The sequence below is a fragment of the Choloepus didactylus genome, chromosome 10 (assembly GCF_015220235.1).
Source record: "Choloepus didactylus isolate mChoDid1 chromosome 10, mChoDid1.pri, whole genome shotgun sequence".
Taxonomy (NCBI): Eukaryota; Metazoa; Chordata; class Mammalia; order Pilosa; family Megalonychidae; genus Choloepus; species Choloepus didactylus.
Window position 1 is genome coordinate 84,688,074 of NC_051316.1, and position 27,910 is coordinate 84,715,983.

The window sequence follows — 27,910 nt, forward strand, 5'->3', positions numbered from 1 at the left end:
TGGCTGCCCTCTTCTCTCCTGTCAGGTGAGCTGGTGTACCAGGCTCAGTCCCCAGATGAAGGTGCCCTGGTCACTGCTGCCAGGAACTTTGGCTTTGTGTTCCATTCCCGCAAGTCTGAGACAATCATTGTGGTTGAAATGGGGGAAACCAAAGTCTACCAGCTGCTGGCTATTTTGGACTTCAACAATGTGCGCAAGCGGATGTCTGTTATTGGTGGGTACCCCTCCTAGTCGGCCCTCTCCCTTTCTTTCTCCTTCATACATATTTATGTGTTGACTTTCTCTTTTATCTATATTTGTACACTTTCTCACACCCACATGCCTCCTCACAGTGCCTCAAATACAAAGGCACAGCCATTCCCACTTCTTCTTTCACATATACTTATATTTTCTCTTATGTACATATGGGACTTGCACCATAGAGTAGGGCCCTTCTTTAGGGTTTGTCAGCACTCTCAAAGCCAGGATAACAACAGGGAAGAATAAATCCATCAAACCTGAACACAGAGTGAGAGAGGGATTGGGAGCAGATAGTACAGGGGAAATGCAAACTACCTTGCTATCAATTAGTTTGGGGCTCATCCAGTTCTTCATCCTTGGTCCTTAAATGGGTAGAAGGCTTGGGATTAGACTTGGAATTGAGAAGCTAAATGTGATTCTGCATGAGTCTTCCACAAATAATACTGAACCCATGGAAGAGCTGGTTCCATACATTCCTCCCTCCTCTCACCATCCCTCACCATATCACTTATTCTGTGTGACCACTCATTGAGTGCTTTGCCCCTAAAGGTAGCAGAAAGAAATGCCATGGGGAGGAGCCTCTTGCGATTCCTCAGTGGCCTAGGCAGCTTTGGTAACAATAGGCCCATATGATTACTTTGTTTAATTTGCTTATCTTCAGTGCGGACACCTGAAGATCGGGTACTGTTGCTCTGCAAGGGTGCAGACACCATCATCTGTCAGCTGCTTCATCGATCCTGTAGATCCCTGAGAGACGTGACCATGGAACATTTAGATGTGAGTGTTTAGGTTGCAGGGGAGGGAACTGTGGCTGTTTCTGTGTATCTGGGTGTGTGTTCACATGTGTGTCTCTGTGTCAGTGTGTTTCTGTATGTGTGTATATTGGTATCTGTGTCCCTTTAATTGGTGGAAGAATAAAAACTACCTCATTCTGTGGGATCCTCACTGACCACATCACCAACTTTTGGGTCAAGGAGTTGGATGGAACAGGACCCCAGAAGCATGACAAGGATTATGTCTGTGGGAGCACATATTGCAATCAGGTAGTTCTCTCTGTAACCATGGACAGACCTGGAATTTGCTTCAGATTGGGGCCTGCTGATCTAAAAGGCCCTCCCCAACCAGCTGTGTTGAGGACAGACTGCTTTTAGAGTATGAAGCAGAAAGTACCAGGCCTGGTGCTTGATACCTCCCTCTGCAGTCCTAAGACTTAGAGTCCGCAAAGGCACCTTCCCTATCTCCATCCATCCTATTTCCACCCTCCAGGATTTGGGATATATCAGAAAGAGAGAGTGGCTCGAGTCTGCTGACACTAGATAAAGAAACCAGATCCATCCTCTGGGGTTTCTAGCCCTGAACCTGGATATACAAAGTGTTGGGGGAATAGCAAATGGACAGGGAATGGTTTGGGATGGGAGAGATCAGGAAACAATTTCATAAATAAATCAATTGAAGAACATGCAAATTTACTAGACCATTTTGACTTGTCCCTACATTAACGAACAGTTAGAATTCAGAGGACAAATGGCCAATAAGTGCATGAAAAAATACTCAACATCATTAGTCAATAGGGTAATGAAAATTCAAACCACAATGAGCTACCACTTCACACCCACTAGGATAAATAAAATCAAAAAGATGTTCAGACAATAATAAGTATTGACAAGGATGAAGAGAAATTGGAACCCTCATAGATTGCTGATAGAAATGTAAAATGGTGCAGCCACTTTGGAAAACAGTCTGGCTATTCCTCAAAAAGTTAAACATAGAGTTACCACATGACCCAGCAATTCCTCTTCAAGGTATATACCCAAGAGTATTGAAAACATATGCCCACCAAAAACTTTTACACAAATGGTCGTAGCAGCATTGTTCATGATAGCCAAAAAGTAGAAACAGCCCAAATGTCTATCAATAGATGAATGGATAAATAAAATATGGTATAACCATACAATGGAATATTATTCAGCCAAAAAAAGGAGTAAAATACATGCAATAGTCATTAAAGGAGTAAAATACATAGCTATAAAAAATTATGCTAAGTGAAAGGAGCCATACTCAAAAGGCCATATATATATGATTTAATTTATATGACATATCCAAAATAGGCAAATCCACAGAAATAGAAGGTAGATTAGTGGTTGCCAGGGGATGCAGGAAGAGAGAATGGGGAGGGACTGGTAGTAAGTACGGGGTTTCTTTTTTGGGGTGATAAAAATGTTCTGGAATTGGAAACTAGTAATGGTTTTACAACTTTGTAAATATACTAAAAAAACACTGAATTGTATACTTTAAAAGGGTGAATTTTATGGTATGTGAATTATATCTCAATTAAAAAAAAAAAGTCAGAGAAATGTCCCACACAGAACAGCTGAGTAAAAGAAACCCAGAGGCCGCAGTATCTTTTATGGGCTTGTCTGAAATCTTCTCTTATCTTTTAACCCTTCAGAACACATGAATTAGGGTAACTTCTCAAGAGAGCATTTCCACAGACTGGCTTCAAAGGGGGTCATAAAATGTTCAGATCTTTCAACTAGTTTCCTGCTACCAATCTTAACAGACACTTACGACCTGACTATACTAAAATCTATTAACCACTGATGACAAACTTTTAGTCAAGCTCCAACAACCCACTCATGCAGAAGCACAGCTCCAGGTCCTCCAAGACAGGGATAAGCAAACAGGCCATACTAAAACAGGGCCTACCCAAGTTTGGTAACAAAGGCCTATATGGTTACTTTGTTTAATTTGGCCTGCAGGCTCCAGTTTGCCCATCCTGCTCTAAAAAAAAAAAAGAAAGAAAGAAAAAGAAAAATACACAAGTAAGGTATAAGAGATTATGTTAACACACTGCTAAATTATTTGTTGAATTAATGAACAAATCCGTCAGTGTATTGTTAAACTTGTGGAGTTCTCTTATCCGTATATTATGCAAAACCACTTTCTGCCTCTATCAAGTTCTGGTTTGCTAATGCTGCCTTTTCACAAAACACTGGAAATGGATCGGCTTTTATAAAGGGGGTTTATTTGGTTACAAATTTACAGTCTTCTTAAGGCCATAAAGTGTCCAAGGTAAGTCATCAACAATCGATACCTTCACTGGAGGATGGCCAATGGTGTCCGGAAAACCTCTGTTAGCTGGGAAGGCACGTGGCTGGCGTCTGCTCCAGAGTTCTGGTTTCTAAATGGCTTTCTCCCAGGATGTTCCTCTCTAGGCCACAGCTCCTCAAAAATGTCACTCTTAGTTGCTCTTGAGGCTTTTTCCTATCTTAGCTTCTTCCAGAGCAAAAGTCTGCTTTCAATGGCCAACTTCAAACTGTCTCTCATCTGTAGCTCCTCTCTCAGTTCCTGTGCATTCTTCCAAGTGTCCTTCTTGGCTGTAGCAAGCTTGCTCCTTCTATCTAAGCTTATATAGTGCTCCAGTAAACTAATCAAGGCCCACGCTAAATGGGCAGGGCTACACGTCCATGGAAATTATCCAATCAGAGTTATCACCTACAGTTGGGTGGGGTACATCTCCATGGAAATGCTCAAAGAATTACAATCTAATCAACACTAATAGTCTGCCCACACAAGATTGCATCAAAGAACATGGCTTTTTTGGGGGCAGGGGGGGAATATATGTACAAACTGGTACATGGTCCTTCTTAAGAAGTCTCCTGAGATCTTCTTTCAGGCTTGTTTTTCATAGCTTAGGCTGCCAACAGTACAGGAGTTTAAGAGATGGCAGTCTCCACATATATTACCTTATGTTAATTTAACCTGACAGATAAAATCAAGCACTCAGGAGTAATACAGGGAACTTAAGAGCACACTATCAAGACAGTAAATTCTGTTTCTCTTTGCTCTTGTAATGCCAAAGTGAATTATTTTGCAGCTCACTGTAGTGATGATCATGTAGAATTGTGTTCATATGCAGTTCTCAACATACAAAATCTGTTTCTAAACCACAATCAGTTGATTACAAGTTCTGCGTAAACCATCCACACTAATCCAGTCCTCTGTGGTTGATTAGTATGTATCAGTGGTCAAGGTGTAAAAGATGACAACTCACCAAGAAAGCATTTGAGCCATGGCCTCACTGGTACTGCTAACTATGACTAAGCAACTGAGACAACCAGCTATAGACAAACACACAAATTTGTGCTGTGTAAGGTGCCCATTGAATATTTGAAGGAAGGGGGAAGGGAAAATAAAAATGAATGTAGAGGGGCAAGATGGCAGCATAGAGAGGAGTGGAATTTAGTTTGTCTCCTGGAGCAACTAATAAACAACCAGGAATAAATAGTAAATTATCTGGAACAACTGCTGGAGGACAACCATGATTGTTCACACATCATACACCAACCTGGATTGGGTGGAATGGCTGAGATCACAGCATAAAATCTGCAAGTAAAAACTATGGAACCGCACCAGAAGCCCCCTCCCCCCGTGGCAGGCTGAGCTACAAGACCTCGCTGTAGGAGAAAGCAGCAGTCCCAGAGCAAGCAAATATAGCTCAGTCCAGCTCCAGCTGGGGTTTTAATTAACAAATGTGGACTGCTGAATACAAGCTACAAACAGACAAACTTCTAACAAGCAGATGGAGGCTTTTAGAGATGACTGACCTTAAAGAGCCAGAAAACTCCTGTGCCCCAGGAAAGGGAGCCCAGAAGACTAGGTGCTCTCTCTGACCGATGGGCAAAACTGGGGGGCTGTGGACTGGCTCCCAAAGGGGGCTTTCCTTCCCTTTTTCTCTCTCTCAACTTGAGTGGCTCAGTGGACAGAGCCTCAGCCATTTTCAGTTCACAGCGCTCTGACCCAGAGAGGGGTGGAGATAACAGAGTCAGAGAGACAAAGGAATGATTCAAATGCAGAAGATAACTCCCTAGGGGGTGTATCTTCCCTAAGAGGAAGGAGGTGGGGCCTAGCTCTAGTGCAGGCCTTCCCTTCAGAACTCAGACCCAGAGCCTGGGGGAAAACAACCAAAAACAGAAGCTAAGGGGGCCACACCTCCTTACATCAGTCAGGAACAACAGGCTAACAGGTGCCACTTGCTGGGCAGGTTAGGAAAAGCACAGCATCTAGAGGCCTCACAGGAAAGTCTGTCATTCTTCTAAGATACACCTCAGAGAAACTTGAAGCTGAATATAATCCCATTCTGAAATCTAAACCTGTTCTGGTCTGGGAAAACCTGATTGAAGTAACCAAGGAAACCAGATATCTGAACAACAGAAAACCACAAAATACACTAGGAAAAATGAAGATACAGTCCAGTCAAAGGAACAAACTTACACCTCAAATAAGATACACTTGAGATATTGTTTCACTTTAATGAAATAATCAGAGATTTTCAAAGAAATATGCTAAATCAATTCAAAAACCAAATCAACAAGTTCAGGGAAGATATGGCAAAAGACATGAAGGCTATAAAGAAAACACTGGGTGAATAGAAGGTAGAAATCGAAAGTTTGAAAAAACTGCTAGAATCTATGGAAATGAAAGGCACAACACAAGAGATGAAAAACACAATGGAGTCATACAACAGCAGATCTCAAGAGGCAGAAGAAAAACACTCAAGAACTGGAGAACAAGACACCTGAAATCCTACAAACTAAAGAACAGATAGGGAAAAGAATGGAAAAATATGAGCAACGTCTCAGGAAATTGAATGACAACATGAAGCACGTGAATGTACATGTCATGGGTGTCCCAGAAGGAGAAGAGGAGGGAAAGGGGGCAGAAGCTATAATAGAGGAAATAATCAATGAGAATTTCCCATCTCTTATGAAAGACATAAAATTGCAGATCCAAGAAGCACAGTGTACCCCAAACAGAATAGATCTACACCAAGACACTTCATAATCAGATTATCAAACATCAAAGACAAAGAGAAAATCCTGAAAGCAGCAAGAAAAAAGTGATCCATCACATACAAAGGAAGCTTCACAAGACTATGTGTGGATTTCTTAGCAGAAACCATGGAGGCAAGAAGGAAGTGATGTGATATATTTAAGATACCGAAAGAGAAAAACTACCAACCAAGAATCCTATATCTGGCAAAACTGTTCTTCAAATATGAGGGAAAGTTTTAAATATTCTCTAACAAACAGTGAGAGAGTTTGTGAATAAGATACCTGCTCTACAGGAAATGCTAAAGGGAGCACTACAGACAGATGTAAACAATGTAAGTACACTGAACAAAGATGACTGTGAGTGTGGTTGAAAGAGGAAGGTTAGGAGCATGTGGCACACCAGAAGGAAAGAAGAAAGATAAAGACTGGGACTGTATAACTCAGTGAAACCTAGAGTGCTCAACAAATGTGATAAAATGTACAAATATGTTTTTACATGAGGGAGAACAAATGAATATCAATCTTGCAAGGTGTTAAAAATGGGGTGGTGTGATAGATCATGTGTCAGCTTGGCCATGTGATGGTGCCCATGTGTCTGGTCAAGCATGCATTGGCCTAACTGTTACTGCAAGGACTTTTATGGCTGGTTAATAAGCCAGAAGGCTGATCTATTAAATCATCAATCAACTGGCTGCAGCTGTGACTGATTACATTCAATGAAGGGCATGTCTTTCACAAGGAGAGAATGCAATCAGCTGGATTTAATCCAATCAGTTGAAGACTTTTAAATGAGACAGATAGAGGACCTTCACTTCTTCTTCAGCTAACCAGCAAAGCATTTCCTAGAAGGTCATCAAAGTTGCCAGTTTGTTACTGAGGAATTCATTGAACATCTTCATTGGAGTTGCCAGTTTGCTGCCTGCCCAATGGAATTTGGACTTGTGCATACCCACAGTTATGTGAGACACTTTTATAAACTCTTATATTTACAGATACCTCTTGTTGATTCTGTTTCCCTAGAAAACCCTGACTAATACAATTTGGTACTGGGACTGGTTCTTGAGAAACAGCTTTTGACCTGCTATTGAGCCTTAGTAGAGACAGAATGCTTAACCATGGGCCACCAAGTTACCATGAGACCTGAGTTACCTATCATGAACTGGGTGTTGTCCGACTTGGCAAGCCATAAAGTTGGGCATGCACAGCAGCACTCCATCATAAAATGGAAATGATATATATGAGATATAGCTTGAGCAGGTCCTGAAGGCACAAGTAAGTTATATGAGGAAGTGGCCCAAATGCCCATGGCCCTCACTCCTGCCACATTACCTTCTCTTTCACAGCGCACAGCTATGGCATCTTGGGGAGTTCCTTACAATCAGTTGACTGAGGAAGAAAAAACTCGGGCCTGGTTTACAGATGGTTCTGCACAATATGCAGGCACCACTTGAAAGTGGACAGCTGCAGCACTGCAGCCCCTTTCTGGGATGTCCCTGAAGGACAGTGGTGAGGGGAAATCCTCCCAGTGCACCTGGTTGTTCACTTTACTTGGAAGGAGAACTGGCCAGAAGTGTTTGTATACTGGTTTATGGGCTGTTGCTAATGGTTTGGCTGGATGGTCAGGAACTCGGAAGGAACACGATTGCAAAATTGGTGACAAAGAAGTCTGGGGAGGAGGTATGTGGATAGACCTTTCTGAGTGAAAAAAAACATGAAGATATTTGTGTCCCATGTGAATGCTCACCAGAGGGTGACTTCAGCAGAGGAAGATTTTAACTGTCGAGTGGATAAGATGACCCATTTGGCGAACACCAATCAGCCTCTTTCCCCAGCCAGTCCTGTCATTGTCCAATGGACTCATGAACAAAGTGGTCATGGTGGAAGGGATGAAGGTTATGCATGGGCTCAGCAACATAGACTTCCACTCACCAAGGCCGACCTGGCCACAGCCACTGCTGAGTGCCCAATCTGCCAGCAGCAGAGACCCACACTCAGTCCCCGATATGGCACCATTCCCCAAGGTGATCAGCTTGCTACCTGGTGGCAGGTTGATTACATTGGAACACTTCTGTCATGGAAGGGGCAGCGATTTGTTCTTACTGGAATAGACACATACTCCAGATATGGTTTTGCCTTCTCTGCATGAAATACTTCTGCCAAAACTACTATCTGTGGACTTACAGAATGCCTTTTCCACCATCATGATATTCCACACAGCATTGCTTCTGACCAAGGACCCACTTCACAGCAAATGAAGTGAGGGAATGAGCACATGCTCATGGAATTCTCTGATCTTACCATGTTCCCCATCATCCAGAGGTGGCTGGGATGATAGAACAGTGGAATGGCCTATTGAAGACTCAATTATGGCACCAACTAGGTGACAATACCTTGCAGGGCTGGGGCAGTGTTCTTCAGGAGGCTGTGTATGCTGAATCAGTGTCCACTCTATGGTGCTGTTTCTCCCATAGCCAGGATTCATGGGTCCAGGAATCAAGGGGTGGAAACAGGAGTGGCACCACTCACTATCACTCCTAGTGATCCACTAGGAAAATTTTTGCTTCCTGTCCCTGCAAGCTTAAGTTCTCCTGGTCTACAAGTCTTAGTTCCAAAAGGAGGAGTGCTTCCACCAGGAAACACAACAGTAATTCCATTGAACTGGAAGTTAAGACTGCCACCTGGCCACTTTGGGCTTTTATGCCTCTGAATCAACAGGCAAGGAAGGGGATTACTGTACTGGCTTGGGTGATTGATCCTGACTATCAAGGGGAAATAGCACTGCAGCTACACAATGGAGGTAAAGAAGAGTTTTCCTGGAATACAGGAGATCCCCTAGGGCGTCTCTTAGTACTACCATGCCCTGTGATTAAAGTCAATGGAAAACTGCAACAACCCAATCCAGGCAGGACTACCAATGGCCAAGAAACTTCAGGAATGAAGGTTTGGGTCACCCCACCAGGCAAGGAACCACAGCCAGCTGAGGGTAAAGGGAACATGGAATGGGTAGTGGAAGAAGGTAGTGATAAATATGAGCTACGACCATGTGACCAGTTACAGAAACAAGGACAATGCTGGCATGAATTATTTCCTCCTTGTTTTATTATGAGTATGTTTGTATTTGTCTGTAAAGTAAATATCTTTGTTTTCTTCTCTGTATTATCCCCTTATCATATGACATAAGCTGTATTATTCATTTCACAGTATTTAAGTTAAAGTAAATCAATTTTAAGAGTTAATGTCACCCAAGGAGTTGCACCCTATTCTGGAGAGATTTAGTACGTTTCCAGTTGTACAGAGGACAGCACAGTATTGTTAGGTGAAACATAGGTCTATTATTGTTCTCTACTGAGAGATAAAGTATGGTTTAAGGTGATGTGTATAACTGCCAAGTTGACAAGGGGTGGACTGTGATGGTTAGGTCCATGTGTCAACTTGGCCATGTGATGGTGCCCAGGTGTCTGGTCAAGCATGCACTGGCCTAACCATTACTGCAAGGACATTTGTGGCTGGCTAATAAACCAGAAGACTGGTTTATTAAATCATCAGTCAGTTGGCTGCAGCTGTGACTGATTACATTCAACAAGGGGCGTGTCTTCCACAACGAGTGAATGCAATCAACTGGATTTAATCCAATCAGTTGAAGACTTTTAAGTGAGACAGATAGAGGACCTTCACTTCTTCTTTGGCTAACCAGTGAAGCATTTCCTGAGGAGTTCATCGAAATTTATGAGTTCATTCCTGAGCAGTTCATCAAACATCTTCATTGGAGTTGCCAGTTTGCTTCCTGACCTACAGAATTTGGACTCATGCATACCCACAGTTTTGTGAGACACTTTTATAAAATTTTATATTTATAGATATCTCTTGTTGATTCTGTTTCCCTAGAGAACGCTAACTAATACAGGTGGCACTGGGGGAAAAAATGCAATCAATTCAAACTAGAAACTATAGTTAACAGAAACATTGCATTATGCTTTCTTTAATGTAACAAAGGCAATATACCAAAGCTAAATGACTATAAGAGGGGGATATAAGGGAGGGGTATGAGACTCTTGGCATTGGTGACATTGTCTAATTCTTTTATTGTACTTTAGTTTAATTCTATCTTTTTGTTGCATTTTAGCTGTCATTTTCTTTCTTTCTTTCTTTTTCTTTTGTCTCTCTACCTTCTTTGACTCTTTCTCCTTCTTTGTGGAAAAAACGGAGATGTCCTTATATAGATGGTGGTGATGATGGTGAATGCATAAATATGTAATTGATTATACAGGGAACTATTGATTGTTTACTTAGGACAGAATGTATGGTGTGTGAACAAAACTGTCTTTGAAAAAAGGGTTAATGAAAAAACTTGAGGGCACTATATGGAGTGATGAAATAAGTCAGACACATAAGGACAAATATTGTATGGTCTCACTGATATGAACTAATTATAATATGTAAACTCATAGACATGAAATATAAGTTACCAGGATATAGAATGAGGCTAAAGAATGGAGAACGGTTGCTTATTATGAGGAGAATGCTTAATTAGGTTGAACTTAAGTGTTTGGAGGTGGACAGAAGTGACAGTAGCATGTTATTGTGATAATAACTAACAGTGTTAAATGGTGTGTGAATGTGGTGGAAAGGGGAAGCATAGAGTCACGTATGTCATCAGAAGGAAAGTTGGAGGTTAAAATATGGGAATGTATAAAACAGTGAATCTTATGGTGGACAATGTACATGATTAACTGTACAAATATTAGAAATCTCTTTCATGAACTAGAACAAATGTATGACTCTATAACTAGAAGTTAATAATGGAGGTTGTGCTGGTTTGGATGTATTATGTCCCCCAAAATGCCATTATCTTTGATGCAGTCTTGTGTGGGCAGGAAACATACTGGTGTTGATTGGGTTGGAGACTTTTGATTGGATGTTTCCATGGAGATGTGATCACTCAACTGTGGGCGAGATGTTTCACTGCATAATTTCCATGGAGGTGTGTCCCCACCCATTCAGCATGGGCCTCGATTGGTTTACTGGGGCACTATTATAAGCTCAGATAGAAGGAGCAAGCTTGCCATATCCAAGAGGGACACTTTGAAGAACGCACGGGAGCTCAGAGCTAGCTGGAGCTGAGACTGACATTTTGAAGATGGCTGTTGAAAGCAGACTTTTGCTCCAGAGAAGCTAAGAGAGGCCAAAAACCCCAAGAGCAACTGAGAGTGACATTTTGAGTAGGAGCCGGGGCCTAGAGAGGAACGTCCTGGGAGAAAGCCATTTTGAAACCAGAACTTGGAGCAGACGCCAGCCACGTGCCTTCCCAGCTAACAGAGGTTTTCTGGACGCCATTAGCCATCCTCCAGTGAAGGTACCCAGTTGTTGATGCATTACCTTGGACACTTTATGGCCTTAAGCCTGTAATTGTGTAACCAAATAAACCCCCTTTATAAAAGCCAATCCATTTCTGGTGTTTTGCATCCAGGCAGCGTTAGCAAGCGAGAACAGAGGGTTATATAGGGAAGAAGTGTGCCTACTGCAAACTATGTACTACAGTTAGTGGTATTTCATCAATAGTAGCAAATGTACTATACCAATACCATGAGTCAGTAATGGAGGGGGGCTGGTTAAGGGTATGGGAGGATTTGAGTTTTCTTTTTTGTCTTCATTTCTTTTCTGGAGTAATGAAAATGTTCTAAAAATTGAAAAAAAATTTATTGTGGTGATGGATGCACAGCTGTATGATGGTACCATGGCAACTGATTGTGTAGTTTGGGTCTTTGGATGATTGTATGGTATGTGAACAATCTCAATAAAAAAAATAGAGAGAAAAAAATGAATGTATCCTTGTAAAAAATAATAACACCTTTGATTATTTTTATATCAACTCTTTTTTACTTTATTATTCCATTCATGCTTATACAATAGTCATTATCCTCTCAGTAGAGGGTGAATTATTATTCCAATTTTATGGGGTACAAACTTAGAAGACTTGATTTTTCCCCGTGTCAACCAGCAAATTACCTAATTCTAGCTAGAAGTGAGACCCTTCTGTCTTTCAGAAGTACTCTCCAACTTTACCCCCAAACTCTGCTGGCCCCATCCTTGGGACATTTTGCTGAAAAAAACTCAATAGTTGCTTTCTGCTTAGGCAGGTACTAGCCCAAGGGTACTAGTTATTAATCCTTATTTTGTAGACAGAGAGTGACTCTGGGGTCATCTGCCATTCCCCTATCTTAGCCTTAACTCAGCCCGGTCCCACTCAGTACACATGCATGTCTTCCAGGATTTTGCCAGTGAAGGCCTTCGCACCCTCATGGTGGCCTACCGAGAGCTGGACGATACATTCTTCCAGTCCTGGAGCAAGAGGCACTCTGATGCCTACCTGTCTTTGGAGGATCGGGAAGATAAATTATCACATGTCTATCAAGAGGTTGAAAAAGACTTGAAGGTTAGTGAGAAGAAGCCAGGGATAGACTGGGTGGCAGCCAGCAGACTCAGCAAGGGCTCTGAAGTGGCTTCCAATAGATAGATAGGTGTAGGCTCTCTCTGAGAGGTAGGCGAGACAGGCAGGAAAGCATCACCAAAGTTTTGTGATAGGGAGGCTGGATATTGAATCCAAGATGATTCAGGATATCCTGGATCTTCAAAATCCATAAATAATAAAAAATAATGCACTGGTTGTCATTTTTATCTTTCTGGCAGTCCCAAAGCTGCTCACCAGAAGCTAAGTAATCTGTGAGAAATCAGAATCTGAATAATGCACAGATTAGATAATCCAAAACCCATTAACAGAGTAATCAAGACAAAAAATATTCAGTTACACATTCAACATATTTAAGTACTGGGCCCTGTTCTAAGTCCTGGGCATGTAACAGTGGACAAAACAGACAAAAATCCCTACCCTCATGGATCCTACATTTTAGTGGAAGGGGATAGACAATAAAGAAATAAACAAATAACCTTTATAGTATGTCAGATAGTGAAAGTATTATGGGGAAAAAATCAAATCAAGCCAGGAAGATAAATAGGGAGTATCAACGTGTACATGTGTGTTTGGGGGATGGCAAAGGCATACTTGCTATTTTAAATAGGATGGTTAGTCCTTATTGAGAAAGAAACATTTGAGAAGAAACCAGAAGAGGTGGCAAGTCAAGCTCATATTGGGATGGAGAGGGGACTGATTAGCTTTCCAGACAGAAGGAATGGCAACAGCAAAGGCCCTCAGACCATGCCTAACTTGTTAGTTGAAGAGCAGTACAGCTAGTGTGGTTGGAACAGTGTGTGTAAGAGGGAGAATATAATAGGTAATGAGACAGAGGAGTAGGGGGGGTCCTCATAGACACTATAGGGATTTATAAAGACATGAGAAATCATTGAAGAGTTCAACTAGACAGTGATGTGTCGTGATAGCCTTTAAAATTATCACTCTGGCTGCTGTGTTGAGATTACATACTGTAGGGAAGCAAAGGCAGACCCCGGGAAACCAATTACAAGGTAACTTCAAACATCCAGGTGACAGATGGTAATGGCTTGTATCAGGTAGGATTAGTGGAAGTGCTGAGGCATGGTCATAGTCTGTATTTTTAATCGTAGAACCAACAGAATTTGCTGTTGGGTTGGATTACAGAGTCTGAGAGAAAGAGATGTTAAGGATGGCTCCAAAGTTTTTTACCAAAGTGATCCAGGCTATCTCTGCCATAAGAGAGAAATTACTGATACCAAATGGGAAACTTCAGAGACCCCAAAGGTCAAAAATCTCCTCCCATAGTTAGCTCTCTGTAGTATTTCTAGACTGTCCTTCTAGAGGTCTAGCCCAAATCAGTCACTAGTTTTTCCATCTGTCAATCTGTCAGTGCTAGTGCCCACCCCTGTGGTTGGCACTGTTGGAGTACTATAGAGAAGGCATGCTGTTGGACCTAGAAGCTTTTAATCTAGTGTGGGAAACGGCCTTGAAAACCTTAGAGCACCCCAGTGAGTATAAATGAATGAAGTTCACCCAAGCCCTTTTAGGGTTGAAGGAAAAATTAGAGTGGAATATGGGAATCCCTTGTCTGGGACATACCACTTTGGAGACCAAAGCCCAGGAAGTGTGCTATGGAGTGAGGAGGCATTGAAGTGAAGGTGTGCCAAGAAACAGAGACTTAGGGTTTAGAAGCGGCACATAGCTTCGTGTCTGACTTGGGCAACTCCCTTCCCTTCCCTGATCCCTAATAGTCTGTGTTTCCAAATTTGATTTCAGGGTATAGTTGAAAAGCTGTGTGTGTTGAGAGGCAGAATGTAGTCCTCATGCTAGGACAGAGCCAGCTGACATGTCAGTTCAGTTGCTGGGTAGCACTAAATGCTATGACTCGTTTCCATTTCCTCACTCATCTGATATGTCTGTTCAAAGCTGTTAGGGGCCACTGCCATAGAAGACAAGCTGCAGGATGGAGTTCCTGAGACAATCATCACCCTGAGCAAAGCCAAAATTAAAGTGTGGGTTTTAACTGGAGATAAGCAAGGTAAAGTGGTGCTCCTAGCCTGATTCTCTTCATTGTCCACCTTAGCCATTTCTTGACAAATACCTTGTTATTCAGGCTGACAAGTCATTACAGGACATTTTCATTCCTAGTCTTATATATAAATTTCTGGGCACATTATGCTAAATGCTCTGTTAGGTATTAGGGGCAGGGGCACAGAGAAGAATCAATAAGACACGAATCCTCTCATCTGGGAACTAACAAACTAAAAACTTTCAAGTTGTCTTTGACTACACCCTCCCTGTTGTCCCAAGGATTCATTCTCTCACCACATCCCACCAATTCTGAAAGTCCTCATGACTATGCCATCATCCCAGATCAGCCTTTGTCCCCTCTTGGCTGTACTTCTGCAAAAATTTTTGAATTTATCTTGCCCTTATTAATTTCCACTGGCCTACATACAATCATCAAGCTTCCTGAAATACATTGCATCCTAAAGCTCCCCAAAATATGCCTTACTTGATGTAAAAGAAGGAATACAACTTAAACTTGTCTCAGTCCCCCATAAAATTTTGCATAGAAATGAGGCCAGTACTGTTCAAGGAAATACATCCTGATTGCCTGGAGAAGTGGATATAGACTGGAATTACATTAAGAGTAGGGGAAAGCTTTGCAGAGAAGGCTAAGCCAGAAGGATCCTAATTATTGAAAACTAACTTGCAAGTCCATATCCAGTGGACAGTCACCTTGGATATTTGAAGAGTGTCTCCACTGACTAATAAAAAACATACTTTGGCTGCATCCATGGCAACTGTGGACAAATGGCCTCTGAGGCCACTGGTAGAGTCTGTGTACCTGTACACTGAGAAGATCATGTCCCAGCCTATAACCACCAGCCAAAGTGAGACCTGTGTTCCCCTTTCTCTGCAGAGACTGCCGTGAACATTGCCTACTCCTGTAACATGCTTGACAATGAAATGGATGGGGTGTTCACCGTGGAGGGCAAGGATAATGAGACAATTCAGCAAGAACTCAGGTACAGTACAGATGGGAGAGCTGTCATAACAATCACTGGATCCAAGATTTCCTACCCATCTCTTCACCCACGGTGGCCCCCACACCACCAGAAGCAACAGAAAATAAATGGAGTAGGGGAAAACAAGAAACCTAAAATATTTGATAGAATTTTGTGAAGATGCATTAAGTCTAAAGAAGTCAGAGAAGTGTGGCATGTGATGATGGTCAGGGCCTTAAGGAAGTGGCTGGTCCCAGGGGCAGTCGAGCCTGAGGTCCTGCCTGGTACTTTTCAGAGGCCCTAAACCCACCTCGTCAACTATCTCTCTGGGACATGTTGTCTTTCCTAAGCTCTGGGGCTTCAAGTCAAACTCCAACCAACTACTCTTGGCTTTCAGGTCCGCAAGACACAAGATGAAACCCGAGTCTCTACTGGAAACAGACCCAGTGAACATATGCTTCACCATGAAGCCCCAAAAGCCCATCAGAATACCTGAGGAGGTGCCCAATGGCAGCTATGGCTTGATCATCAATGGCTACAGTCTGGTGGGCAACACAGAGCTACAACTCTGTTGTTCTCTTTTTACAAGTAACTTTCTTCCTGGGTGCAACCCACTTCAGGGAAATTACAAGACCCCTTCCCTATTCCATGAGCCACCCTATTTCCCTTCTCTTCAGGTGCACTTGCCTACAGACACCTTTGCCCCCAGGCTTCTCTAGGAGACAAAATGAGAAAAGAGAAGCCAAGGGCATATTCCTTCCTTCTCCAGATTCTTTACCACTGTTTACGGTCTATCACTTAGGGAAAATGGAAAAACAAACAGAACCAGGTCTTCCAAGAAGTCACTTGACTGCATAGCAGTCAGCTGATTTGAGCCCAGAGAAGGGCTCAGGTCAGTTTCCCTTTAGAAGCTGAGTGTTATCGTGAGGATGCTTAGAACCAGCCTGGGGGGTTGACCTCACGGGGATGGAGGGCCTTGGGAACAGCTATGCCTGACCTATGAAGGATGGGACAGTACAAAGAGGAGGGGAAGGTCCTAGGAAGGTCCTGCCCTGAGAGCCTTTTTGGGGAACCTGAAGAGTGGGTTTGTCCTGGTGTTGCAGGCCTATGCTCTAGAAGGGAACCTGGAGTTGGAACTGGTACGAACCGCATGTATGTGCAAGGCGGTGATCTGCTGCCGGATGACACCCCTTCAGAAGGCCCAGGTGGTAGAGCTGGTGAAGAGGTACAAGAAGGTGGTGACACTGGCCATCGGGGATGGGGCCAATGACGTCGGCATGATCAAAGGCATGTGAGGGGAGGGGGACAGTAGCCCCTAGCCTTCCTGCATGGGCAAAACTGATTTGGGTGGCACTGTGTTGTGCTGGCTCACACTCCTGCATATCAGTTGCATTATACATTTATAATGTTTTGCAGCTACATTCATGCTCACCTACACTCACACTTACACTTGTGTACATATCCACAGGCATGCACACACATTCAGATTCATGCACTTATACTTGTTCACACACAGATACACGTGGCTCCCACAAAAATACATGCATACATTCACAGAACAGGCTGTGCGTCTACCATACTATCTTTCTTAAGTGGCTTCAAAGCCCAGTGAAAAGACTCCTAGACACGAGTTGTAGTCTGTTACCTTTTTGAAGGCTATAGTCCTGAGCAACATTATGCAGAAGACTGGGCTGCCCAACCCGGCAATTCTCTGTGAAGTAAAATGCGGGGATCTTTTCTTCCCTGAGGCAGTGTTCCCAAGGGCTTGCCCTGGTTCCCCTGGCTGGAGAACAGATGACTTACTGAACTTTGGACCAATAGAGGCAAATGGCTGAAATTTCCTGGTTTTAATTTAAGCTGAATGATGTTAACCTCCAGTAACTCACAGTTCTGTGAAATGTAGACAAACTCTAGAGATCCTCTAGTTCAATCTCTCCACACACACAGGAAATACTAGCAGATATTCCAGTCTTGACTTCAATACTGAGAAGAGTTCTAGCTCTCTTTCCCAGTTTCTAGAACTTCTCTAGTTTTTAAGTTCTTAGAGGTTTCAGTTATCCCATTGAGCAATGCAACAGGTATTTATGGGAAAATCAGTGAATTTGGTCTATACTACAACAGTCTATTTGAAATGTTTAGGAACTTCAATCTTATCTCCCATCTTTCTGCTTTACCCAGAAAGTGTCACCTTGGTCTCCTGAAGAATGTGTTGCTCACTAACTATGTATACCACATACTCTTCCCAATAGTTGGATTTCAGCCCCTTAGATAAATTTGGGTAATTAAATATCATGTTAGACTAACCTCCATTCTGCATCTTTAATTGATTTGAGTGGCTTCCAGAGATAACAAGAAATTTTTATCTCAGCATCCAGACAGTAAGAAAGAGCCCAGATGAGTAGAGTACAGTAGGGGTAAAGACAATCCAGAACAGCCCTCTAGTCCTGGCCCTGCCAGGCATTCTTGAGTGGCAGTGTCCAAAACAAAGTACAGATGAAGGAGCTGTTTTCTGACTTGTGGGGGAGGGGCAACCCACTAAGGAGAAAAGACCCCATTAAATAAGTGCCATTTTGATCTGGACCTAACATGTATTTTCCAACTGTAAAATAAAGGGTTTGTTTGTACATGATCTCAGCCTTCTCTTTACACTTCCCAGGCTTAAAGGCTAACAAACAAGCTCTGTGGCTGAGAAACCTTTGGGGTTTTTTATTGCAGCTGCACACGTTGGGGTCGGCATCAGTGGCCAGGAGGGGATGCAGGCCATGCTCAGCAGCGACTACGCCTTCTCCCAATTCCATTATCTCCAGCATCTGCTCTTGGTCCATGGCCGCTGGTCCTATAATCGCATGTGCAAGTTTCTCAGCTACTTCTTTTACAAAAACTTTGCCTTCACCCTGGTGCACTTCTGGTATGCCTTCTTCAGTGGATTCTCTGCACAGGTAGGAGGTCAGGTGGCAGTCCTCTCTCTGATCAACTGTCACCCCTCACTTCAGCCAACTCAAATCCCTTTTCTCTCTAAAGACCAATGTATGATGTGCTGCCATCCATCCATAAAGCTCCTGTCACCATGCTGATCCTATCTCCCAACTCTACACTGACTTAGATTTCCAAACACTAACTTTTCTGGCCTGATTCTTACTTGGCCTTGACCCCTACCTTCAGTACTTTCCCATAAGCTATTTTTTTTCCTGACATTGAGACCTAGAGTTTCCAAACATATGTAATTGAATTGAAAATTCCTGGATCTGGGAGTTTTCTTAGCATCCAGAGTAATCTTTATGGAAAAGGCTAAGCCTCAAGGAGCCTCTAAGTAATAATGACAGATGGGCGGGAGGCGGGGCAAGATGGCGGACTGGTGAGCTGTATGTTTTAGTTACTCCTCCAGGAAAGTAGGTAGAAAGCCAGGAACTGCGTGGACTGGACACCACAGAGCAATCTGACTTTGGGCATACTTCATACAACACGCATGAAAATGTGGAATTGCTGAGATCAGCGAAATCTTAAGTTTTTGTGGCCAGGGGACCCGCGCCCCTCCCTGCCAGGTTCTGTCCCGTGGGAGGAGGGGCTGTCAGCTCTGGGAAGGAGAAGGGAGAACTGCAGTGGCAGCCCTTATCGGAAATTCATTCTACTGATCCAAACTCCAACCATAGATAGACTGAGACCAGACAACAAAGAATCTGACAGCAGCCAGCCCAGCAGAGAGGAGACAGACATAGAAAAAAACAGCACGAAAAACTCCAAAATAAAAGCGGAGGATTTTTGGAGTTCTGGTGAACATAGAAAGGGGAAGGGAAGAGCTCAGGCCCTCAGGCTCATATGCAAATCCCGAAGAAAAGCTGATCTCTCTGCCCTGTGGACCTTTCCTTAATGGCCCTAATTGCATCGTCTCTTAGCATTTCAATAACCCATTAGATCTCTGAGGAGGGCCCTTTTTTTTTTTTCCTTTTTTTTTTCTTTTAATCCTTTTTTCTTTTTCTAAAACAATTACTCTAAGAAGCCCAATACAGAAAGCTTCAAAGACTTGCAATTTGGGCAGGTCAAGACAAGAGCAGAACTAAGAGAGCTCTGAGACAAAACGCAATAATCCAGTGGTGGAGAAAATTCACTAAACACCACAACTTCCCAAGAAAAGGGGGGTGTCCGCTCACAGCCATCATCCTGGTGGACAGGAAACACTCCTGCCCATCGACAGCCCCATAGCCCAGAGCTGCCCCAGACAACCCAGTGTGACGGAAGTGCTTCAAATAACAGGCACACTCCACAAAACTGGGTGTGGACATTAGCCTTCCCTGCAACCTCAGCTGATTGTCCCAGAGATGGGAAGGTGGAGCAGTGTGAATTAACAAAGCCCCATTCAGCCATCATTTCAGCAGACTGGGAGCCTCCCTACACAGCCCAGCAGCCCAGAACCGCCCTGGGGGGACGGCACTCACCTGTGACATAGCACAGTGATCCCTCAACAGAGGACCAGGGGGTGCACGGCCTGGAAGAGGGACCCACTTGCAAGTCTCAGGAGCCATATGCCAATACCAAGGACTTGTGGGTCAGTGGCAGAGACAAACTGTGGCAGGACTGAACTGAAGGATTAGACTATTGCAGCAGCTTTAAAACTCCAGGATCACCAGGGAGATTTGATTGTTAGAGCCACCCCCGCTCCCTGACTGCCCAGAAACACGCCCCATATACAGGGCAGGCAACACCAACTACACACGCAAGCTTGGTACACCAATTGGACCCCACAAGACTCACTCCCCCACTCACCACAAAAGCACAGCAGGGGAGAACTGGCTTGTGGAGAACAGGTGGCTCGTGGACGCCACCTGCTGGTTAGTTAGAGAAAGTGTACTCCACGAAGCTGTAGAACTGATAAATTAGAGATAAGGACTTCAATTGGTCTACACATCCTAAAAGAACCCTATGAAGTTCAGCAAATGCCAAGAGGCCAAAAACAACAGAAAATTATAAAGCATATGAAAAAACCAGATGATATGGATAACTCAAGCCCAAGCACCCAAATCAAAAGACCAGAAGAGACACAGCACCTAGAGCAGCTACTCAAAGAACTAAAGATGAACAATGAGACCATAGTACGGGATACAAAGGATATCAAGAAGACCCTAGAAGAGCATAAAGAAGACATTTCAAGACTAAATAAAAAAATAGACGATCTTATGGAAATTAAAGAAAATGTTAACCAAATTAAAAAGATTCTGGACACTCATAGTACAAGACTGGAGGAAGCTGAACAATGAATCAGTGACCTGGAAGATGACAGAATGGAAAATGAAAGCATAAAAGAAAGAATGGGGAAAAAAATTGAAAAAATCAAAACGGACCTCAGGGATATGATAGATAATATAAAACGTCCTAACATAAGACTCATTGGTGTTCCAGAAGGGGAAGAAAAGGGTTAAGGTCTAGGAAGAGTATTCAAAGAAATTGTTGGGGAAAACTTCCCAAATCTTCTAAACAACATAAATACACAAATCATAAATGCCCAGCGAACTCCAAATAGAATAAATCCAAATAAACCCACTCCGAGACATATTCTGATCGCACTGTCAAACACGGAAGAGAAGGAGCAAGTTCTGAAAGCAGCAAGAGAAAAGCAATTCACCACATACAAAGGAAACAGCATAAGACTAAGTAGTGACTACTCAGCAGCCACCATGGAGGCGAGAAGGCAGTGGCACGATATATTTAAAATTCTGAGTGAGAAAAATTTCCAGCCAAGAATACTTTATCCAGCAAAGCTCTCCTTCAAATTTGAGGGAGAGCTTAAATTTTTCACAGACAAACAAATGCTGAGAGAATTTGCTAACAAGAGACCTGCCCTACTGGAGATACTAAAGGGAGCCCTACAGACAGAGAAACAAAGACAGGACAGAGAGACTTGGAGAAAGGTTCAGTACTAAAGAGATCTGGTATGGGTACAATAAAGGATATTAATATAGAGAGGGGAAAAATATATATGACAAACATAAACCAAAGGATAAGATGGCTGATTCAAGAAATGCTTTCACGGTTATAACGTTGAATGTAAATGGATTAAACTCCCCAATTAAAAGATATAGATTCACAGAATGGATCAAAAAAAATGAACCATCAATATGTTGCATACAAGAGACTCATCTTAGACACAGGGACACAAAGAAATTGAAAGTGAAAGGATGGAAAAAAATATTTCATGCAAGCTACAGCCAAAAGAAAGCAGCTGTAGCAATATTAATCTCAGATAAAATAGACTTTAAATGCAGGGATGTTTTGAGAGACAAAGAAGGCCACTACATACTAATAAAAGGGGCAATTCAACAAGAAGAAATAACAATCGTAAATGTCTATGCACCCAATCAAGGTGCCACAAAATACATGAGAGAAACACTGGCAAAACTAAAGGAAGCAATTGATGTTTCCACAATAATTGTGGGAGACTTCAACACATCACTCTCTCCTATAGATAGATCAACCAGACAGAAGACCAATAAGGAAATTGAAAACCTAAACAATCTGATAAATGAATTAGATTTAACAGACATATACAGGACATTACATCCCAAATCACCAGCATACACATACTTTTCTAGTGCTCATGGAACTTTCTCCAGAATAGATCATATGCTGGGACATAAAACAAGCCTCAGTAGATTTAAAAAGATTGAAATTATTCAAAGCACATTCTCTGACCACAATGGAATACAATTAGAAGTCAATAACCATCAGAGACTTAGAAAATTCACAAATACCTGGAGGTTAAACAACACACTCCTAAACAATCAGTGGGTTAACGAAGAAATAGCAAGAGAAATTGCTAAATATATAGAGATGAATGAAAATGAGAACACAGCATACCAAAACCTATGGGATGCAGCAAAAGCAGTGCTAAGGGGGAAATTTATAGCACTAAACGCATATATTAAAAAGGAAGAAAGAGCCAAAATCAAAGAACTAATGGATCAACTGAAGAACCTGGAAAATGAACAGCAAACGAATCCTAAACCAAGTAGAAGAAAAGAAATAACAAGGATTAAAGCAGAAATAAATGACATAGAGAACAAAAAAACAATAGCGAGGATAAATATCACCAGAAGTTGGTTCTTTGAGAAGATCAACAAGATTGACAAGCCCCTAGCTAGACTGACAAAATCAAAAAGAGAGAAGACCCATATAAACAAAATAATGAATGAAAAAGGTGACATAACTGCAGATCCTGAAGAAATTAAAAAAATTATAAGAGGATACTATGAACAACTGTATGGCAACAAACTGGATAATGTAGAGGAAATGGACAATTTCCTGGAAACATATGAACAACCTAGACTGACAAGAGAAGAAATAGAAGACCTCAACCAGCCCATCACAAGCAAAGAGATCCAATCAGTCATCAAAAATCTTCCCACAAATAAATGCCCAGGGCCAGATGGCTTCACAGGGGAATTCTACCAAACTTTCCAGAAAGAACTGACACCAATCTTACTCAAACTCTTTCAAAACATTGAAGAAAATGGAACACTACCTAACTCATTTTATGAAGCTAACATCAATCTAATACCAAAACCAGGCAAAGATGCTACAAAAAAGGAAAACTACCAGCCAATCTCCCTAATGAATATAGATGCAAAAATCCTCAACAAAATACTTGCAAATCGAATCCAAAGACACATTAAAAAAATCATACACCATGACCAAGTGGGGTTCATTCCAGGCATGCAAGGATGGTTCAACATAAGAAAATCAATGTATTACAACACATTAACAAGTCAAAAGGGAAAAATCAATTGATCATCTCAATAGATGCTGAAAAAGCATTTGACAAAATCCAACATCCCTTTTTGATAAAAACACTTCAAAAGGTAGGAATTGAAGGAAACTTCCTCAACATGATAAAGAGCATATATGAAAAACCCACAGCCAGCATAGTACTCAATGGTGAGAGACTGAAAGCCTTCCCTCTAAGATCAGGAACAAGACAAGGATGCCCGCTGTCACCACTGTTATTCAACATTGTGCTGGAAGTGCTAGCCAGGGCAATCCGGCAAGACAAAGAAATAAAAGGCATCCAAATTGGAAAGAAGAAGTAAAACTGTCATTGTTTGCAGATGATATGATCTTATTTCTGGAAAACCCTGAAAAATCGACGATACAGCTACTAGAGCTAATAAACAAATTTAGCAAAGTAGCGGGATACAAGGTTAATGCACATAAGTCAGTAATGTTTCTATATGCTAAAAATGAACAAACTGAAGAGACACTCAAGAAAAAGATACCATTTTCAATAGCAACTAAAAAAATCAAGTACCTAGGAATAAACTTAACCAAAGATGTAAAAGACCTATACAAAGAAAACTACATAACTCTACTAAAAGAAATAGAAGGGGACCTTAAAAGATGGAAAAATATTCCATGTTCATGGATAGGAAGACTAAATGTCATTAAGATGTCAATTCTACCCAAACTCATCTACAGATTCAATGCAATCCCAATCAAAATTCCAACAACCTACTTTGCAGACTTGGAAAAGCTAGTTATCAAATTTATTTGGAAAGGGAAGATGCCTCGAATTGCTAAAGACACTCTAAAAAAGAAAAACGAAGTGGGAGGACTTACACTCCCTGACTTTGAAGCTTATTATAAAGCCACAGTTGTCAAAACAGCATGGTACTGGCACAAAGATAGACATATAGATCAATGGAATCGAATTGAGAATTCAGAGATAGACCCTCAGATCTATGGCCGACTGGTCTTTGATAAGGCCCCCAAAGTCACTGAACTGAGTCATAATGGTCTATTCAACAAATGGGGCTGGGAGAGTTGGATATCCATATCCAAAAGAATGAAAGAGGACCCCTACCTCACACCCTACACAAAAATTAACTCAAAATGGACCAAAGATCTCAATGTAAAAGAAAGTACCATAAAACTCCTAGAAGATAATGTAGGAAAACATCTTCAAGACCTTGTATTAGGCGGCCACTTCCTAGACTTTACACCCAAAGCACAAGCAACAAAAGAAAAAATAGATAAATGGGAACTCCTCAAGCTTAGAAGTTTCTGCACCTCAAAGGAATTTCTCAAAAAGGTAAAGAGGCAGCCAACTCAATGGGAAAAAATTTTTGGAAACCATGTATCTGACAAAAGACTGATATCTTGCATATATAAAGAAATCCTACAACTCAATGACAATAGTACAGACAGCCCAATTATAAAATGGGCAAAGGACATGAAAAGACAGTTCTCTGAAGAGGAAATACAAATGGCCAAGAAACACATGAAAAAATGTTCAGCTTCACTAGCTATTAGAGAGATGCAAATTAAGACCACAATGAGATACCATCTAACACCTATTAGAGTGGCTGCCATTAAACAAACAGGAAACTACAAATGCTGGAGGGGATGTGGAGAAATTGGAACTCTTATTCATTGTTGGTGGGACTGTATAATGGTTCAGCCACTCTGGAAGTCAGTCTGGCAGTTCCTTAGAAAACTAGAAATAGAGTTACCATTCGATCCAGCGATTGCACTTCTCGGTATATACCCGGAAGATCGGAAAGCAGTGACACGAACAGATATCTGCACGCCAATGTTCATAGCAGCATTATTCACAATTGCCAAGAGATGGAAACAACCCAAATGTCCTTCAACAGATGAGTGGATAAATAAAATGTATATACACACGATGGAATACTACACGGCAGTAAGAAGGAACGACCTCGTGAAACATATGACGACATGGATGAACCTTGAAGACATAATGCTGAGCGAAATAAGCCAGGCACAGAAAGAGAAATATTATATGCTACCACTAATGTGAACTTTGAAAAATGTAAAACGAATGGTTTATAATGTAGAATGTAGGGGAACTAGCAACAGAGAGCAATTAAGGAAGGGGGAACAGTAATCCAAGAAGAACAGATATGCTATTTAACATTCTGGGGATGCCCAGGAATGACTATGGTCTGTTAATTTCTGATGGATATAGTAGGAGCAAGTTCACAGAAATGTTGCTATATTATGTAACATTCTTGGGGTAAAGTAGGAACAGGTTGGAAGTAAAGCAGTTATCTTAGGTTAGTTGTCTTTTTCTTACTCCCTTGTTACGGTCTCTTTGAAATGTTCATTTATTGTATGTTTTTCTTTCTTTTTTTTTTTTAATTTTTTTTTTTTCCATACAGTTGATTTAAAAAGGAAAAAAAGGTTTAAAAAAAAACAAGGAAAAAACAAGGAAAAAAATATGTAGTGCCCCCTTGAGGAGCCTGTGGAGAATGCAGGGGTATTGGCCTACCCCACCTCAATGGTTGCTAACATGACCACAGACATAGGGAACTGGTGGTTTGATGGGTTGAGCCCTCTACCATAGGTTTTACCCTTGGGAAGACGGTTGCTGCAAAGGAGAGGCTAGGCCTCCCTATGGTTGTGCCTAAGAGCCTCCCGAATGCCTCTTTGTTGCTCAGATGTAGCCCTCTCTCTCTGGCTAAGCCAACTTGAAAGGTGAAATCACTGCCCTCCCCTCTACGTGGGATCAGACACCCAGGGGAGTGAATCTCCCTGGCAACGTGGAATATGACTCCCGGGGAGGAATGTAGAGCTGGCATCGTGGGACGGAGAACATCTTCTTGACCAAAAGAGGGATGTGAAAGGAAATGAAATAAGCTTCAGTAGCAGAGAGATTCCAAAAGGAGCCAAGAGGTCACTCTGGTGGGCACTCTTATGCACAATTTAGACAACCCTCTTTAGGTTCTAAAGAATTGGGGTAGCTGGTGGTGGATACCTGAAACTATCAAACTACAACCCAGAACCCATGAATCTCGAAGACAATTGTATAAACATGTAGCTTATGAGGGGTGACAATGGGATTGGGAAAACCATAAGGACCACACTCCACTTTGTCTAGTTTATGGATGGATGAGTAGAAAAATAGGGGAAGGAAACAAACAAACAAACAGACAAAGGTACCCAGTGTTCTTTTTTACTTCAATTGCTCTTTCACTTTAATTATTATTCTTATTATTTTTGTGTGTGTGCTAATGAAGGTGTCAGGGATTGATTTAGGTGATGAATGTACAACTATGTAATGGTACTGTGAACAATCGAATGTACGATTTGTTTTGTATGACTGCGTGGTATGTGAATATATCTCAATAAAATGAAGATAAAAAAAAATGACATATGGGCTGGTTATGGTGTTCACCTGTAGCTATATTTGGAACCATAGCTTCCTTTTACTTTTCCATTCCCACTCTCACTGTCCCCACATACAATTCTTACTCTGATTAATTAATTCCACATTTGAAAATGAAATCTCTCCCACAGTAGTAGTAGAAAGCACCTTGAGAATCCAGTCTGGTTTGTGGGAGGGCGGGGAAGGCTGTGTGTGTGCATGTATGTGTTGCTGCTGACCTCTTGTGGCTAGTAAGGAAAGGGGCCCTCTCTAGGCCTCAGGTCAGAGCAGCTAGCTGGGGAAGGGTCACTAGGTCTATCCCCCTTGCCACTGTTAAGAGATGTCCAGTGCATGTTAAAGTTGGTGGATTGGGGTATCGGGGGAGGGGGGTCAGGGCATGCTGGAGTTCAGTGTATGGGGTTTGTATTGTTTTTGCAACCGTTCCTATAACTTTGAATTTATTTCAAAATAAAATTTAAAATAATAATAATAATAATAATAATAATAATAATAATAAGGGTAAACCAATAAGAATTTGAGCAAAAGCACAGAAGTTTTTGGAAATAAAGTGTCTTTATTCCCAGGAAGATTATCAAAGAATAAAAATGTTAATAGGCTTAAAAAAAAAAAAAAAAAAAAAAGAGATGTCCAGTGCTACAGAAACCACTGTATGCCATCAAGCAGATAGAGAAAAGAGCCCAGAGGCTTACACGCCTGGGAGTGCAGGGGTATAGTCAGCATTCCCTAGCAGTCATTCTGGGTCCTTTCTATGCAGGAAAGGGCAGTGCAGGTCAAGGTAGGGGTGGTCCAGATCAGTCCTGAAAGTTTGAGTTTGGCCTTGCCCCATCCTGGGATCCAGGGCCAGGCAGCATTATAGAGGAAGACCAAATAGACTGGAAGTCAACCTTCTTAGATTTCTGAAATCCAAATCCTGCTCTAAGTTAGTGTGGTGGTGATGGTGGTGGTGGTGGTGGAGTGGGGGGAGGGGCCTGTCTTGGGTCTGGGAGGTGGAGCTGGGGTTTGGGAAATTAGGGGGGTGGGGTGTGTAAAAAATTTCCTTGGTGTCCTTCCAGACAGTTTATGATTACTGGTTCATCACCTTCTACAATCTGGTCTACACCTCTCTTCCTGTCCTGGGTTTGAGTCTGTTTGATCAGGTAAGACCAGGGGCTAGCCTCTAAGCCACAGCTGAAGCCCCTGGGCCTTGAGGAGTAGTCCCAAG

General features: G+C 42.0%; 1 protein-coding gene across 1 annotated transcript in view; it reads left to right on the forward strand.

Moving 5' to 3' along the window:
* Positions 1-27,910, forward strand: part of LOC119545264 (phospholipid-transporting ATPase FetA-like) — an 80,178-nt gene that overhangs the window by 49,155 nt on the left and 3,113 nt on the right. The window contains exons 14-22 of the mRNA XM_037850783.1: positions 26-214; positions 902-1,017; positions 12,343-12,507; positions 14,449-14,560; positions 15,449-15,554; positions 15,931-16,078; positions 16,637-16,820; positions 18,249-18,472; positions 27,762-27,845. Of these exons, the coding sequence (XP_037706711.1) occupies positions 26-214; positions 902-1,017; positions 12,343-12,507; positions 14,449-14,560; positions 15,449-15,554; positions 15,931-16,078; positions 16,637-16,820; positions 18,249-18,472; positions 27,762-27,845 (1,328 nt within the window). The remainder of the gene's footprint in view (positions 1-25; positions 215-901; positions 1,018-12,342; positions 12,508-14,448; positions 14,561-15,448; positions 15,555-15,930; positions 16,079-16,636; positions 16,821-18,248; positions 18,473-27,761; positions 27,846-27,910) is intronic.